Raw genomic sequence first — 14,687 nt, forward strand, 5'->3', positions numbered from 1 at the left:
AAAACTAAAAATAGAATAAAAAATAAAATTAAAAGATGAATGAAATATGAAAATATCCATCGAAACCTACCTTATATGTGTCCGTGGACAAAAAAAAAACAGAACAAGCAAAGAAAATCATTCAATTTGTAAAAAGGTGAAAATCATAACAGTACCAAAAAAGTGTAATTAATTCGATTAATTATATAGAAGAGATTCCATTGAAAAATAAGAAACACTATTCTTCTAAAGGAAAAAATAATAATTTTTATTTGCAGAAAAAAAAGTCTTCTCATTGTTCACGTCACCTTCCTACACCAATCTCCTTGCTCCCTGCCTTTGTACTATAAGTACTCGATAACCCATAATCACCAAACTCCATCAGAAGCAGCAACACAGAAACCAAACACCCCTTAATAAAAAAAAACTTTTTTTTGTTGGTGTTTCTCTTACAAAAGGTTCGGCAACCATGAGTCTTCTCTCGGATCTCGTTAACCTTAACCTCTCGGACAGCACTGAGAAAATCATTGCTGAGTACATATGGTTCGTGTTCTTCTCCTTCTGTCTCTGATTTTTTTTTTTCCGAATGTGTATGTGTGTGTATATGTTTGTAATTCATGCGTGTTTGTATCTGCGCTTTAGCTTATCTGTATTTCGAACTGGTGTCCGTCAATGGAGTTTTTCTTATCGGTTTCTGGGGAGACCCTTTTTTTTTTTCTTTGCGGTTCTTGATTTTTCGTTGTGGTTTATCTTTTCCTGTTTGGTTGCTGAGAAAATCCGAGAAAGTCGGGGCTTTGGGTCGAAAGGCGTGATATTTATTGTTTGTCGGGACGTGTCTTTTGGCTTTCCTTGGGACATTTGTCTCGTGATTTGAATTATAACCAGAAGTTCTGCAGATTTTCTCCTTCTTGCTCTGAAAATTCTACTGGAAAAGGACAGGACTGTGGATTGTTCTTGCGATTTCTAATTCACCATTTTCTCTGATAATCCTCTAAACCCATTCTTCTGTTCTTAGATGAGTCTGAATCTCTGAAAATGGTTGTACAAACTCTGGTTTTTCCATGGAAAATTTCACTTTTCATCCCGTGGTTTTTGTTCTGTCGATTGATCTGGTTTCTCGTTTGTGTTCTTTGATTTTTTTCCCATTAGGGTTGGTGGCTCCGGAATGGACATGAGAAGCAAGGCCAGGGTAACTTTTCTCTCCTCTTGTTGTTGTTCATGTACCCGGATGGAAAGTTGGAAATTTTCCTGGAAAATTTTCACCAGAAGCAGAATAGCGGCAGATAACTTGTCTGTAAAAAATCTGAAAACTTTCTCAAGAAAGTTGCTCCACACTCACTGTTCTTCAGAACGGCCTTTCCAGCTCTTTAATCCGTAGTTCAAAGTTTGAATCTTTATCGTGTTCGAATCAAAATCTAACTTTCGAATCCATTTAATTTCTTCAGACCCTCTCTGGACCAGTGACTGATCCTTCAAAACTCCCGAAATGGAACTACGACGGTTCAAGCACACGGCAAGCTCCTGGTGAAGACAGTGAAGTGATCTTATAGTAAGCCCCTTTGATATTTTTCCTCGACACATCCATTTTCTTGCAATTAATGGTCATCTTGACTCTGTATCTTAGCCCTCAAGCGATCTTCCGAGACCCCTTTCGCAGAGGCAACAACATTCTTGTGAGTTTCTTGATTCTCTCAGACAAGTTCCATTAGCTGTCTTTCAGTTCAGTTCTGTCGGATGCTTACAGTTTTCGATAATATCGGATATGGTCAGGTCATGTGTGATACTTACACTCCTCAAGGAGAGCCGATTCCTACGAACAAGAGACACTCTGCAGCTAAGATCTTTAGCCACCCTGATGTTGTGGCCGAGGAGACCTGGTCAGATACCAAATCCTCTGTTTTCTCGACGATTTCACGGGTTTTTTCTGATCGTTAAATTCGTATTTTTAATTGATGGTTTTCTCTTCAAACCAGGTATGGTATTGAGCAGGAGTACACCTTGCTTCAGAAAGATGTGAACTGGCCTCTTGGATGGCCCGTCGGCGGCTATCCCGGGCCACAGGTGATGAAATCTATAACATCGATCACGGGTTTTTGTCCGTTTTATTTGTTCTTTTGTCTGAGTTTCTTGAAATCTTCTTGCAGGGACCATACTACTGTGCTGTTGGAGCTGACAAGTCTTTTGGAAGAGACATTGTGGATTCTCACTACAAGGCCTGCCTTTACGCCGGAATCAACATCAGTGGCATCAATGGAGAGGTCATGCCTGGTCAGGTAATCTCACCGAAAGCAGAGAAAGTTTCGATCTTTGAGCTAAAGTTCAAATCTTCTGTAGAGAAATTCGCCGTTTTCTCTTCTCTGAGAAGTACTTATAGCCAAAATCCTTTATGTTGAGTTGAAACAGTGGGAGTTCCAAGTTGGCCCTTCTGTCGGGATCTCGGCTGGTGATGAACTCTGGATCGCTCGTTACATTCTGGAGGTAACGTAACATCGAGTTTTTGACTTAGATTTACTTCAAAAGTCGGTCCAACGAAAATTTTCTTTACACATTCCACTTGTTCAAGAACAGAGGATTACAGAGATTGCTGGTGTGGTGCTATCTTTCGACCCGAAGCCAATCCCTGGAGATTGGAACGGTGCAGGTGCTCACACCAATTACAGGTGAAACAAACTGCCCTCTACTCATGAATCTCGTAAATAAATCTTTGTCCTTTCGATCCCTCGTGTTTTCTGAAACCAAAAGTGGAACGGTTTTTCAGTACCAAATCGATGAGGGAAGAAGGAGGGTACGAGGTGATCAAGAAGGCGATCAAGAAGCTCGAGATGAGGCACAAGGATCACATTGCAGCCTACGGTGAAGGCAATGAACGGCGTCTCACCGGACGCCACGAGACGGCAGATATCAACACTTTCCTCTGGGTGAGTTGAGAGTGTTTAACCTAATGAAACACTCTCCTGTCTGATACATTTTCACAGTTCAGAAACTGAAAATCATATGTTCTTTTTCTGTCCCATATTTTTTCTTCGAAAAAAGGGCGTGGCGAACAGAGGAGCGTCGATTCGTGTCGGACGTGATACCGAGAAAGCGGGGAAAGGGTACTTCGAGGACAGGAGGCCGGCTTCGAACATGGATCCGTATGTAGTCACTTCCATGATTGCAGAGACCACAATCCTCTGGAACCCATGAAGAATTTTCTCTGTTTTTCTCTAAGGAAAATAACCAGAAAGATGTTTGGATTCTCTGTCTGTTCATTCATGTCTTGTGTTCTCCTTACAAGTTCCAAGTACTCTGTGCCGGGTGATGTTGCCGGTGTCCTGTAGTTTTCTGGTTTCCATTGTTCATTGTGTGAGCCATGTTCTTGTTACCTGTCTTTGTACTAAATAACTCATTTTTGAGGTATTAAATAGCTGTTTGAGAAAAAGTCATTATTCTCTCTTAACCATTGCATTTTATTTTTTCATTTATTTTATCTTTAATTAGTATGGATTTTAATTCAATGTGATATCAAATATTCAAAGTATTATATATTTTGATTTAAAATATCCAAAATAAAAAATAAAATAAAAACTATTTTTTCTCTATAAAGACTTGTTTTTCTTATAATGTTACATTATTTAAAATGGCAACACGGAGATAGATATTTGTGTTTGTGATAAATTAATTACAAATTAATAAAAATTAATCTCTCTTTGTTTTGCTGTCAACGGTTGAAAATTTAAAATTTAAAATTTAATATATCCTTTGATCCTTATTTAAGACCCACCCAGAGAGAGGGGAGGCCAGAACCCCGAACTCTCGGTCCCGATCTCTTCTGAGAAGAACTCATCCTTCTTCCTCTTCCTTCTCCGTTTCACGACGGCCCATCACCATTATTGCCTTTGACAGTTCCTTCGATTCTGGGTTTTCTTGGAGTCCTTCCGGCCGCGTCCGAATTGGGGCTTCGATGCGACTGTCGGTTTTGATCAGTCTCTGTTTTTTCTTCTCTCTCGTGTCAATCTGATCTGTCAATGGAGTTTTCCGCCAAAGCCTGTCACTTTCTTGGGGTTCTTGCAAAACGGCTGCGTGAGGGTTCGAATGTTTCTTCTATATCTCTCGGTAAGCATTTGAATGCATTTTCAAGCCTTTGAATGCATCAATTGTTTTTTCCTCTGCACGCTTTCAACTTCTGAACGTCTGTCTGCTCTGGGATTCATCGTTTCCGCCAAGTGTCAAATTCTATATCTTCCAATCAACCCTCATCCTGTCTCTGTATCTTAGCCCTCAAGCGATCTTCCGAGACCCGTTCTGCAGAGGCAACAACATTCTTGTGGGTTTCTTGATTCTCTCAGGCAAGTTCCATTGGCTGTCTTTCAGTTCAGTTCTATCGGATGCTTGCAGTTTTCGATAATATCGGACATGGTCAGGTCATGTGTGATACGTACACTCCTCAAGGAGAGTCGATTCCCACGAACAAGAGACACTCTGCAGCTAAGATCTTTAGCCACCCTGATGTTGTGGCCGAGGAGACATGGTCAGATACCGAATCCTCTGTTTTCTTGACGTTTTCACGGGTTCTTTTTATCGTTAAATTCTGATTTTTTATTGACGGTTTTCTCTTGAAACCAGGTATGGTATTGAGCAGGAGTGCACCTTGCTTCAGAAATTTTTTTTTTCCCGGTAATAAAGATTACAAATTGAGAGAATATGTGAAATATTTGAGAATTAGTGTTTACAAATTTGTCATCCTTGTTTTGCTAAGAAGGGAAAATGTGATATTAGATTCGATTTTTGTGTCCTTAAACTTAGATTTTCTTTTGTCGCAAGCAAACATAAACCTTAATTCTATCAAACCCTTGAAACTTGTTTAAACATGATAAAAAAAAAGGAGTCCTTTTGTCTCTATAAAAAATATTATATCGAAAATTTCTTTTTCCAGGATCGAAGAACAGCAATCAGAAAAATAACGCAGTGGAAACCATATCGAAACCTAAAACTTCCATTGTCTGTGATTTTTACCGAAGAGGGTCAAAAGTGGTAGAAGCGAGAAGTTCACGGACAGGACTCATATATATGGTAAAATCTGTCGGAGGTTTTTTGTTCTCAAAAGGGTTCTTCTTCAGCATTCCAAGCGCGCCGATGATCCTCCGGTCATCATCGTCGTCATCATCATCTTCATCTCTTCCGTCGCCGCCGTCAATCGTAACCCTCCTCAAGCGATGCAAAACCGAATCTCAGCTTCAACAAGTTCATACCCGAATCATCCGCAAAGGTCTCGAGCAAGACCGTTATCTCATTTCTATGTTACTCTCCTCGTCTTCGTCTCCTTCGTATTCTTCTTCTGTCTTCGATCGAATTTCTCAGCCCTGTACGCTTCTATGGAACTGTCTGATTGGCGGGTACGCTCAAAGGTCTCTCTTTTTGGAGTCTCTGTCGCTTTTCATGCGTATGAGGAGGGAAGGTGTTGCGGAAGCTGATGACTACACTTTCTCTAAGGTATTGAAGGTGTGTTCGAGCCTGGAACATGCCCCCTTTGGCTCGGCGGTTCACGGGTTGATTCTGAGACTTGGGTTTGATAAGGATGTGTATATCGCGTCGAGTTTGGTTGATTTATACGGCAAATGCAGCGACATTCTGAGCGCTCGCAAGGTGTTTGGGGAAATGCCCGACAGAAATGTGGTTTCTTGGACTGCATTGCTTGTAGCGTATGTGAAAGTTGGGAACTTGGAAGAAGCAAAGAAGGTGTTTGATCTTATGCCTCACCGGAATGCGAGATCATGGAATGCCTTGATAGATGGGTTGGCAAAAGCCGGGGACTTGGTGAATGCTAGGAAAGTTTTCGATAAAATGCCTGAGAGAGACATAAAGTCTTATACATCCATGATTGATGGGTATGCTAAGAAAGGTGATATGGCTTCTGCGACGGTTTTGTTCGAGCAAGCAGGGGATGTTGATATTGTGGCGTGGTCAGCATTAATATCGGGATATGTTCAGAATGGTCAGCCTAGTGAGGCCATGAAGATTTATCTCAGAATGCGCGACCTTAACATTGTGCCTGATGAGTTTATCATTACAAGTGTGATGGCAGCTTGTTCTCAGCTGGGCAGTTTAGAGTTGTGTCAATCTCTGAATTCTTATTTGTGCCAAAGCTCTGTCAAATTGTCTAGTCAGCAGCACGTTATGGCGGCTTGGATAGACATGAATGCAAAATGTGGTGACTTGGATAGAGCGCTCAAATTGTTCGAGAAGATGCCTAGACGGGATCTTATTTCATACTGTTCAATGATGCAAGGATTGAATATACATGGACGTGGAGATCTAGCTGTTCAGTTGTTCGAAAAAATGATAAACGAGGGTATAATTCCTGACAAAGCTGCATTCACGGTGATTTTGACTGCGTGTAGCCATGCCGGGCTTGTTGATGAGGGTTTAAGGTATTTCGGGTTAATTCAAAACGAATATTCGATCGCTGCATCACCTGATCATTATGCCTGCGTTGTGGATCTTCTTGGACGGTCGGGGAAGCTCCAAGAGGCTTATGAGCTTATAATGGCCATGCCTGTGGAACCTCATGCTTGTGTTTGGGGGGCTCTTCTCAATGCTTGTAATCTACATTGCAATAATGAGATAGGAGAAATAGCTGCAAACAGGCTCATTGAGCTTGAACCACAAAATGCCGGTAATTTTGTGCTTCTCTCGAATATCTGGGCAACTTCAGGACGGTGGCCTGATGTCGCTCAACTTAGGGACAGAATGAAAGAGACTGGCATTAAAAAGATATGTGGTTGCAGTTGGATAAGTCGATAGGCCCTGTATGACTGATCTTTCAAGCAAATCAGCAAGGTTAGTGCCACCCGTGTTTATGTTATAGAACAATATTTAGCTTCTAACATGTTTATCAATACTTACATCATCCCTTCGAACACTCATGTTTGAAGCAACTCTATTTGGTGCATTTCTCCCTACATAAATATAGCTTGTGCCCCTTTGCTTTATATTATTAGATTAAGAACTTAATAGGAATGTTTCAATTCATATGAAAGGTTTTGTTCTTGCAGTTGCAGTATTTCGTTGCTTTGAGGGTTTCTACGATAACCAGGAAGAAAGCACAAGGAGAAAACGGTTAGTGTACTGGTAACGAATACAGATAAGCATTCGGGTCTGTATATATATATATATTAGAACCTGCTGACATGAATTAAGTTTTCCAGTAAGTATCACAATGACAGAGTGATGGTGCGCATATAATGAATCGTTGAGTGATATTTCCTCTGTATATGCTAGCTTTTTTCCTCTTCCTGTTAACAAAAAAGACTCTAATCAGACAGATTGTGGAACAATCTTACTTTTTTAAATCTATCTACTTTTTTTGAGATTGTTTTGAGTTAGGTGGTTGTTGTGTTTTCCCTCAGGACAGAAGGGTGACTGAAATACCCATGGAAAGGGAAAAGCTTCCATCGAAAGATGTTTTGCAGAACAGTTTCGTGCAGAGGATCACCACTCAAGGAGCTTCCATTCCATCACCGAGCGTGTTGTCGGGTTCTCGGTGGAATTCGCTTGTAATTATGGATTGGAATGTGATGGGTTCTTGGAGGAGTTTTTGAAGATCCTATTTGTTGGTGCCACACTGCCACTGCAACCAACAGGAACGCTAGGTTCAGGGCATGCCAGATGATCTCTGAGGTAACATTTTTTTGTGTGAAATGATGAAGGAAAGTTTACATGATATCTCATCTGTTGGACAGTTTCTTGGTAGAAGATGAAATCTTAGATTTGTTTCGGTGTTGTTGGAGCTTTGACTGTCTTCATCTTCCGGTCTGGTGATGTTGGGTATTGATCATTGTCTGGAAAACATTCGATGGAATCTGATTGCAACTATAACAGTTGTGACTTGGGGTGAGACACATAGTTCCTAACTAAATTTTTACTTATTTGGTAACAATTGTCTTGTATGTTCAAAACCTCTTTATCAGGCAAAAGGTTCTTCTTCTTCTTCTTCTTCTGCTGCTGCTGCTGCTGCTGAAGCTCTGCAGATATGGATGACTTGCAAGATAGATTCCTTCCTGCAACTGTTTCTGATTATGTTTACGTATAGTTAGAAGATCTCATATAGATGCTGGTGAGTGAAAAAGTCAAATAATTTTCTCCCACATAAATTGTAATTTTGTTAATTAAGGAGTGTATATCCTTTAGCAGCAGGGCTTGGACCGTCACTTTGCTAAACATTCAGTGAAGGCTGCAACTTCATTCCGCGACTAAGTCTTGTCTTGAGTGCATTGCCGCTTCCAAGGGGTACATTTTATATCATCTTCCCCCTTTATTATTTTGTTTCCAGTACTGATGGCATTACCTTATGGCATTTTTGTTCGTTTATTTTGGTTCACTATTTAAAATTTGATATGATGTGTGATGATAATCTATATATATATTATAATATTATAATTATGAGCAAATACCATGGAATGGAATGATATACCCACAAGAATATTTGAAAGTTTAATCACTTATTTTAATTAAAAAAAAAAGTTTAATCACTTAGGAAGGACATTCTAATCCAATTCTAATACAAAACAAATGCACTAACTAGCACTAGTGGGCAGTGGGTACAATTTTCTTTTTGTACGCAAAAAAAAAATACTTTAAAAGAACATATTTGCTTTTTCTTTTCCTTGTAATGATTGATTTTATAATTTTAATATATCATTATATATGTCATTTTTTTCTCCATCCCCCCACCTAACACAAGATCCTGTCCCTTTTTACAAATTGAATGATTTCATATTGAACGGCTGCTGATAAATGGTGGTGTTTCATTTACTTCAATTTTTGTTTTGTATTCTCTGTTTGATAAAATACTATGTGAATGGATACATATAATTAGATAGAATAATATTTGCATGTAAGAAATAAGAAGGTTCTATAAAAATTCATATATTTAGTTTAAATTATATTTATATTTTTAGATATTGATAGTAAAAAATTAGAATTTATTCTAAACATTTAAACGGTTCTCTTGTGTTACGAGATTAAAAGCTTTTATGTAAAAGCTTCATGGATGTCAATAAAAAAAATGTTTTCTTACCCTAAATTCGAAGAATATCTGTCGGACTAAAAATTTAAATAGATTTTTGTTTGTATATATGGAAGAAAATGGATACGGATGTGGGCGGCGGTAGTGTTTTTGTGGACTTCCAACTTGAAAAAGCAATAAATGTCGAATTTTCCATGGAATAATTCAGATTTCCATATCCTCCAATGGACCCAAAAGCAATACCCATATATAAATACGTACTACTTTTATTATTATTATTTAATTTTTCATAACCATTATTACCCCTTTTATTTTATTTTTTTTTTAATTTATTGCCTTTCCTTTTGCCACTATTAACGTGTATCCACCAAATTCCACACAGACCCCAACACTAAAACCAAACCCCCACAAAAAAAAAATAGACACTCACTAAGAACGATGCTTCCATTCGCCAACTACGACATTTCCTCACCAAACATGAGGGACCAAAACAACAAGAGGAGGAGGAAGAAGAGGTCTCCGGCTCCAGCGCCGGAGACGGTGGCCGGAGGCGGCGGATACGATGATTTGGCGGTGGTGAAGGCGGCGGCGTGGGCGTGGTACCAAAGGAAGGAAGGGAAACCGATCATGAGAGAGTTCGATCTGTCTAAACTCACATCTAGAATCACTCCCCGGCCTTCGAGGTACAAACTCGAAGCCACCAAGAACATGATCCTGTCCGAAAATAGGGTTTTAGCCGAAAACAGGGTTTCCAAATCATCGCTTTGGTACGATGATCATGATCACAACCAAACCCTATTTTCTCGCCTTCTTGATGATCTCCTCCCCGAAACTTACCCCGTCAGTCCAACTTCAAGTATTTTTCTGCATGAACATGACCATGATCATGATCATGATCATGGCTATGGTAATGATGATCATGGTTTTGTTGAGAGGAAGAAGACTCCATATGATCATAACAGGAGCGATATTGGTAATTTTAGAGGCTTTGTGAAAGAAGTGAACAAGAGGAAGTTGTGGGCCAGGTTGATTTTGAAGGGTCCGACCACCGTTTGTGGCCGGAATGATGACGTGGACTTACGGTCTTCCCGGAAATCGGGAAAGGTGGCGGCGGCAGCGGTGGCTCTCATTCGATCGGCTACTCGTGGCAAGTGAGATATATTCTCCACGTATCCAAATTACATTTTATTGGTTGTAAAGAAGTTTGATGATTTTTTTTCTTTAAGATAAGAGGGTTTATTTATTTTGTTTTAACTTTTTTCACTTGTGATGTATTTTAGTTGAAATTTCGGATGAACTTTATTGTACATTTTCAGGAACAAAGAGTGGAAATAAGAAATCGTATTATTTTTACTATTGAAAGTTAAATTAATCAAAAATATGCATTTGCAGTTTCCTTTTCAATTTTTAACACAACCGCAAACGCGTATTTTTTTATCACATTAAAAATTTTGTAAAATTTTTAATTTATTAATTTATAATTTGTTGAACGTTTTTCCTATATTCACTAAAAAAATGAAATAGATACGTTTTACAAAGGAAAATGTTAATTCCAAAGAGTGATAAAAACCAAATATGCCGAAATTATTTTAGGGTTATTTTCAAATAAAATGTAAAATATCGGGGCTGACTTGGAAATTTGATTCTATTAGACTATTAGTTGCGAATTGTTTTACCCCACACATCATCATTCATCAGAGTCGCCGATGGTCCGAGTTTTCGTCGCCGCCGGTGAAGAAGAGTTACGAAGATGCTCAGAACTCAAACCCTAACAAAAACACTGATTCTCTCTCGCTCTCGTGCGTCATCTCTCTTTTCTACGTGGTACTCTCCAGAAACAATCTTTCACGGACAACACTACGAAGACGAGGACCCTGTCCTCCTCAAGATCTCAATCGCCATCAGAGATTCTGACCAGAATCCGTCATTGAAGCCCTCTTCATCTTCTTCTTCTGCCTTCGCCTCTATCAAGAAGCTCCTCCCTTTGCTCAACGTTCGTCATGTTATCGATCTCGTCGACCGTAACCCTCTCTCTCTACCGCCTCGTTCGGTCTTCTCTTTCTTCAGATTTCTGTCTTCTCAGCCTGATTTTCGGCTCACCATTGAGACCTACTTCGCTATGGCTCGTTTTCTTGCCGTCCACGAAATGTTTGCGGAAGCGCAATCACTTGTCGAGTTCGTGGTCTCGCGCAAAGGGAAAAGCTCGGCTTCGTCGGTTTTCATTTCGTTGGCCGAAATGAGACGTACCCATATGCTTGATTTCCTTGTTGATGTTTTGATGATCGCGTATGTGAATCTAGGGTTCTTATCGGATGCTATCCAGTGTTTTAGGTTAGCTCGGAAGCATAAATTTGCAGTTCCGGTTCGTGGCTGTGGTAATTTGCTTGATCGTATGATGAATTCGAATCCGACTAGAAACGTTTGGGGATTCTATATGGAGATTTTGGATTCTGGGTTTCCGCCAAATGTGTACGTTTTCAACATTTTGATGAATAAGTTCTGTAAAGAAGGCAAGATCAGTGATGCCCAGATGGTGTTCGATGAAATGCCGAGTAGAAGATTGCGGCCTACGGTGGTCAGTTTCAATACTTTGATTAATGGATACTGTAAGAGTGGTAACTTAGATGAAGGGTTTAGGCTCAAACGAGTTATGGAAGAGAACAGAATACGGCCTGATGTTTTCACGTATAGTGTTTTAATCAATGGATTGTGCAAAGACAACAGAATGGATGATGCACATCGGATATTTGACGAGATGTGTGTGAGAGGATTGACCCCGAATGATATTACTTTCACTACTCTGATTCACGGGCAGAGTAGGAACGGAAAGATCGATTTGATGACAGAGATTTATCAGAAGATGCTACTTAGGGGACTACAACCCGATATTGTTCTGTATAATACCCTCATAAATGGTTTTTGCAAGAATGGTGATGTGGTGACAGCAAGGAAGATTGTTGATGAAATGATTCAGAGGGGTTTGAGGCCAGACAAAGTTACGTACACAACACTCATAGACGGATATTGCAAAGGAGGAGATTTGGAAACAGCTTTGGAGATAAGAAAGGAAATGGATCAGAATGGGACTGAACTTGATAGTATGGCTTTTGCAGCTCTTATTTCGGGAATGTGCAGGGAAGAAAGAGTTATAGATGCAGAAAGAACACTGCGAGAGATGTTGAGAAACGGTAAGAAACCAGATGATATCACTTACACCATGATTATGGATGGATTCTGTAAGAAAGGAGATGTTAAGATGGGTTTTAAGCTGCTCAAGGAAATGCAGAGGGATGGGCATGTTCCTAGTGTTGTAACTTATAACGTCCTGCTCAATGGGCTCTGCAAGTTAGGACAGATGAAAAACGCCGATATGTTGTTAGATTCCATGCTTAATTTAGGGGTCGTTCCGGACGATATCACCTACAATATTCTCTTAGAAGGCCACTATAGACACGTAAATGCTGCCAACCTCGATGAACTTAAGGGTGAGAGAGGGGTCGTAGCTGACTTAGCCTCTTACAAGTCACTAGTCAGTGAGCTGTATAGAAGTAAGAAAGATCGAGGAAACAGATAAAAAGATGTCATCTTTGGGCGTTTTCTTTAATGGGCAGATTCTCCTGGTTGGGTTTCATCAAAGTATAGGATCATCTTGCCCGATTCTTTTGATGACAGGGTGTGAATCTTCTTGGATCAATTGGAAGAGACAGACTCTGGCCTTGTGGATCTTACACTCCTTTAATCTATGAAATTTCTGTTAGGACATTGTGCTGTCTGTGTATACATTGTTACTGTAGATTAGATCTGAAAACTCAGTAAGATTGGATTTGAGTTAGGTGAAGAGAACCATCACAAAGCCCACATAGCATGTTGTGCCATGTGCAACCATTCATTGCTTTTTCTCGATTTGTATTGCAGGACAGATTTTATGATTGGGCATATATGTTTCATGTCATCAATGCACTTAATGGGTCGACTCTCAATATCTCGTATGTAATAAAAAAAAATATCTCGCTTATTACATGCATTCGTATATATTTATGTTTATGTGCATAAGTATTACATTTTAATCTACTTTTTTATATACATGTACATATGATATTAAAATACTAACCGGGTATTGCTTCTTTTTTTTTTTTTTTGAACGATTCTGAATATAGCTTTTGACAATAAATTTACATCGTGTACACATTTTTTTTTAAAATTTATCTATCTTAAAAAATATAAAACAATCGAATTATAAATACGCACACGCATGTGTATTTTATATTATACAAATATGACCAATTTTAACCAAACTTCATCTCAACGGCTCTATAGAAACATACAGTTTCACGACATAAAAACATATACATATATAGAGAGAGAGAGAATCTTAAATTCATATTGAATTGCAGGTACCAAATATCCAATGCAGAAAGCTTCACACTGATGGGGCCCGTGAATTTATGAACTTTGAATTAAAGTTTAAATAGAGCGGTAGGCCTACATACATACATATACTATATATATACACATATAGTGAAGCTAAATCTAAAATATAAATTAGAAGATCATCGGATCAATTTCGTCTAGGTTTCTTGTGGTCTTACTCGTTCGTGAGGATTCCAAATCAATAATGTCAATCCTCTTTATCTTTTCTACCCTTTTGCTTTCTAGTGACAAATGGCTAGCTTACATAAGTTTACTAATTAATCGCAATTAATAATAATATTAATGTTCGGCAACATATAAAAACATTGAAACAAGAAACCCATCTCGGTCGGTCCAAAGTTGAAAAAGATAATATATTAGTTGGGAAAAAAGAAAAGAAGTTTCTTTTTGGGCACTAAAGAGTGTATACACCGCTTTAGTTTAACCAATATGAAGGATGGACCAACGTATCAATTGGTCCAAGCATCATAATTTTCCATTACTGGAATCGTAATATTAAATTATTTAAAACGTTAGGAGGTCCACACGAATTATTCTCTTTATTTTCAAAAAATATCATATTTTATTTTCTCGCTCTTGCTTTTTAATATAAAAATGAAGTCCAATAATATCTAATATGTAGGTGACATGATTAAGTCTAGTGTCCACCTTCCTTCCTTCCCATGTAAAAGACTTTCACAATGCATATTAAATGAATTTCTATAATATTTATTTTGTGAAAACCACTACTACTATGACCTATACTTTTGTTCAAAATTTTATATTTTGGGTTCGATTCAAATTCTATATTGGTTGGGTTCACAACGGATTAATGTATTTATTTTATTAAAAAAAGAATATTTTTTTATCTAATTTGTTCAATTATTTTAACTTTCGATTCAAATTGAATTAATATGGCTATAAAAATATACCCATTTATTTTTTAAAATCACAATTAATTAAATTCACTTTTACATATCTCAAAGATATATCAAACCCTAACTTAACCTTCCAAGCGGCTTTTCTCAAACCAAATCTCCAATAAAATCTAATAGCTTACCCCACAAAAAAAAAATATTAAAAAAAAACAATAAACACAAACAAGAGAGAAAAGGTTTATGTGACGACAAAAGGCCAAGAAAGAGGGTTTACGGGGAAACGCGTTGAAAATTAATTTTGGACTAACCTGGGACCCTGATATTGTAACCCTGTCTTATACTTTGGTTTAGTCGGGCCATATATATATATATATGTGTGTGTGTGTATGTATACATACACGTTTACATATGCA

At 38.4% G+C, this 14,687-nt stretch overlaps 4 protein-coding genes across 7 annotated transcripts; all 4 read left to right on the forward strand.

The window, feature by feature from the left end:
• Positions 1 to 348: 348 nt before the first annotated feature.
• LOC104805629 (glutamine synthetase nodule isozyme-like) lies at positions 349 to 3,404 on the forward strand. Of its 2 annotated transcripts, none has more exons than XM_010530259.2 (11): positions 349 to 522; positions 1,129 to 1,168; positions 1,425 to 1,528; positions 1,604 to 1,652; positions 1,750 to 1,856; positions 1,953 to 2,040; positions 2,124 to 2,252; positions 2,383 to 2,457; positions 2,548 to 2,639; positions 2,738 to 2,897; positions 3,013 to 3,404. In XM_010530259.2, the coding sequence occupies exons 1-11, from the start codon at positions 449 to 451 to the stop codon at positions 3,163 to 3,165; spliced, it is 1,071 nt and encodes a 356-aa protein (XP_010528561.1). In that variant the 5' UTR covers positions 349 to 448; the 3' UTR covers positions 3,166 to 3,404. The 2 variants fall into 2 exon arrangements, with proteins under 2 accessions (XP_010528561.1, XP_010528562.1); XM_010530260.2 differs by lacking the exon at positions 349 to 522 and adding an exon at positions 939 to 1,017.
• Positions 3,405 to 4,327: 923 nt separating this feature from the next.
• Positions 4,328 to 8,383, forward strand: LOC104805630 (putative pentatricopeptide repeat-containing protein At5g37570). Of its 3 annotated transcripts, XM_019201499.1 has the most exons (6): positions 4,328 to 4,489; positions 4,585 to 4,635; positions 4,895 to 6,798; positions 7,014 to 7,077; positions 7,368 to 7,638; positions 7,929 to 8,383. In XM_019201499.1, exons 1-3 carry the CDS (start codon positions 4,375 to 4,377, stop codon positions 6,760 to 6,762), a joined length of 2,034 nt encoding a protein of 677 aa, XP_019057044.1. In that variant the 5' UTR covers positions 4,328 to 4,374; the 3' UTR covers positions 6,763 to 6,798; positions 7,014 to 7,077; positions 7,368 to 7,638; positions 7,929 to 8,383. The 3 variants fall into 3 exon arrangements, with proteins under 3 accessions (XP_019057044.1, XP_019057043.1, XP_019057045.1); XM_019201498.1 differs by lacking the exon at positions 7,929 to 8,383 and having other exon boundaries at positions 7,368 to 7,790; XM_019201500.1 differs by lacking the exon at positions 7,929 to 8,383 and having other exon boundaries at positions 7,373 to 7,790.
• Positions 8,384 to 9,349: 966 nt separating this feature from the next.
• Positions 9,350 to 10,339, forward strand: LOC104805631. The gene has a single exon (XM_010530263.1). It carries the CDS (start codon positions 9,425 to 9,427, stop codon positions 10,139 to 10,141), a length of 717 nt encoding a protein of 238 aa, XP_010528565.1. The 5' UTR covers positions 9,350 to 9,424; the 3' UTR covers positions 10,142 to 10,339.
• Positions 10,340 to 10,648: 309 nt separating this feature from the next.
• On the forward strand, positions 10,649 to 13,001 carry LOC104805633 (putative pentatricopeptide repeat-containing protein At1g09680). Its single transcript, XM_010530264.1, has one exon. The coding sequence runs from the start codon at positions 10,737 to 10,739 to the stop codon at positions 12,558 to 12,560; it is 1,824 nt and encodes a 607-aa protein (XP_010528566.1). The 5' UTR covers positions 10,649 to 10,736; the 3' UTR covers positions 12,561 to 13,001.
• The last annotated feature ends 1,686 nt before the right edge of the window (positions 13,002 to 14,687 follow it).

Source organism: Tarenaya hassleriana, unplaced genomic scaffold (assembly GCF_000463585.1).
Source record: "Tarenaya hassleriana unplaced genomic scaffold, ASM46358v1 Cleome11, whole genome shotgun sequence".
Taxonomy (NCBI): domain Eukaryota; kingdom Viridiplantae; phylum Streptophyta; class Magnoliopsida; order Brassicales; family Cleomaceae; genus Tarenaya; species Tarenaya hassleriana.

Coding starts and splice junctions, on each gene's coding strand:
- LOC104805629 (XM_010530259.2), top strand. CDS start 449: ATGAGTCTTCTCTCGGATCTCGTTAACCTTAACCTCTCGGACAGCACT. Junction 2,253..2,382: donor GAGAGGTCATGCCTGGTCAG/GTAATCTCACCG, acceptor GAGTTGAAACAG/TGGGAGTTCCAAGTTGGCCC. Junction 2,898..3,012: donor ATATCAACACTTTCCTCTGG/GTGAGTTGAGAG, acceptor CTTCGAAAAAAG/GGCGTGGCGAACAGAGGAGC.
- LOC104805630 (XM_019201499.1), top strand. CDS start 4,375: ATGGTCAGGTCATGTGTGATACGTACACTCCTCAAGGAGAGTCGATTC. Junction 4,490..4,584: donor GTTGTGGCCGAGGAGACATG/GTCAGATACCGA, acceptor TCTTGAAACCAG/GTATGGTATTGAGCAGGAGT. Junction 4,636..4,894: donor CAGAAATTTTTTTTTTCCCG/GTAATAAAGATT, acceptor TTCTTTTTCCAG/GATCGAAGAACAGCAATCAG.
- LOC104805631 (XM_010530263.1), top strand. CDS start 9,425: ATGCTTCCATTCGCCAACTACGACATTTCCTCACCAAACATGAGGGAC.
- LOC104805633 (XM_010530264.1), top strand. CDS start 10,737: ATGCTCAGAACTCAAACCCTAACAAAAACACTGATTCTCTCTCGCTCT.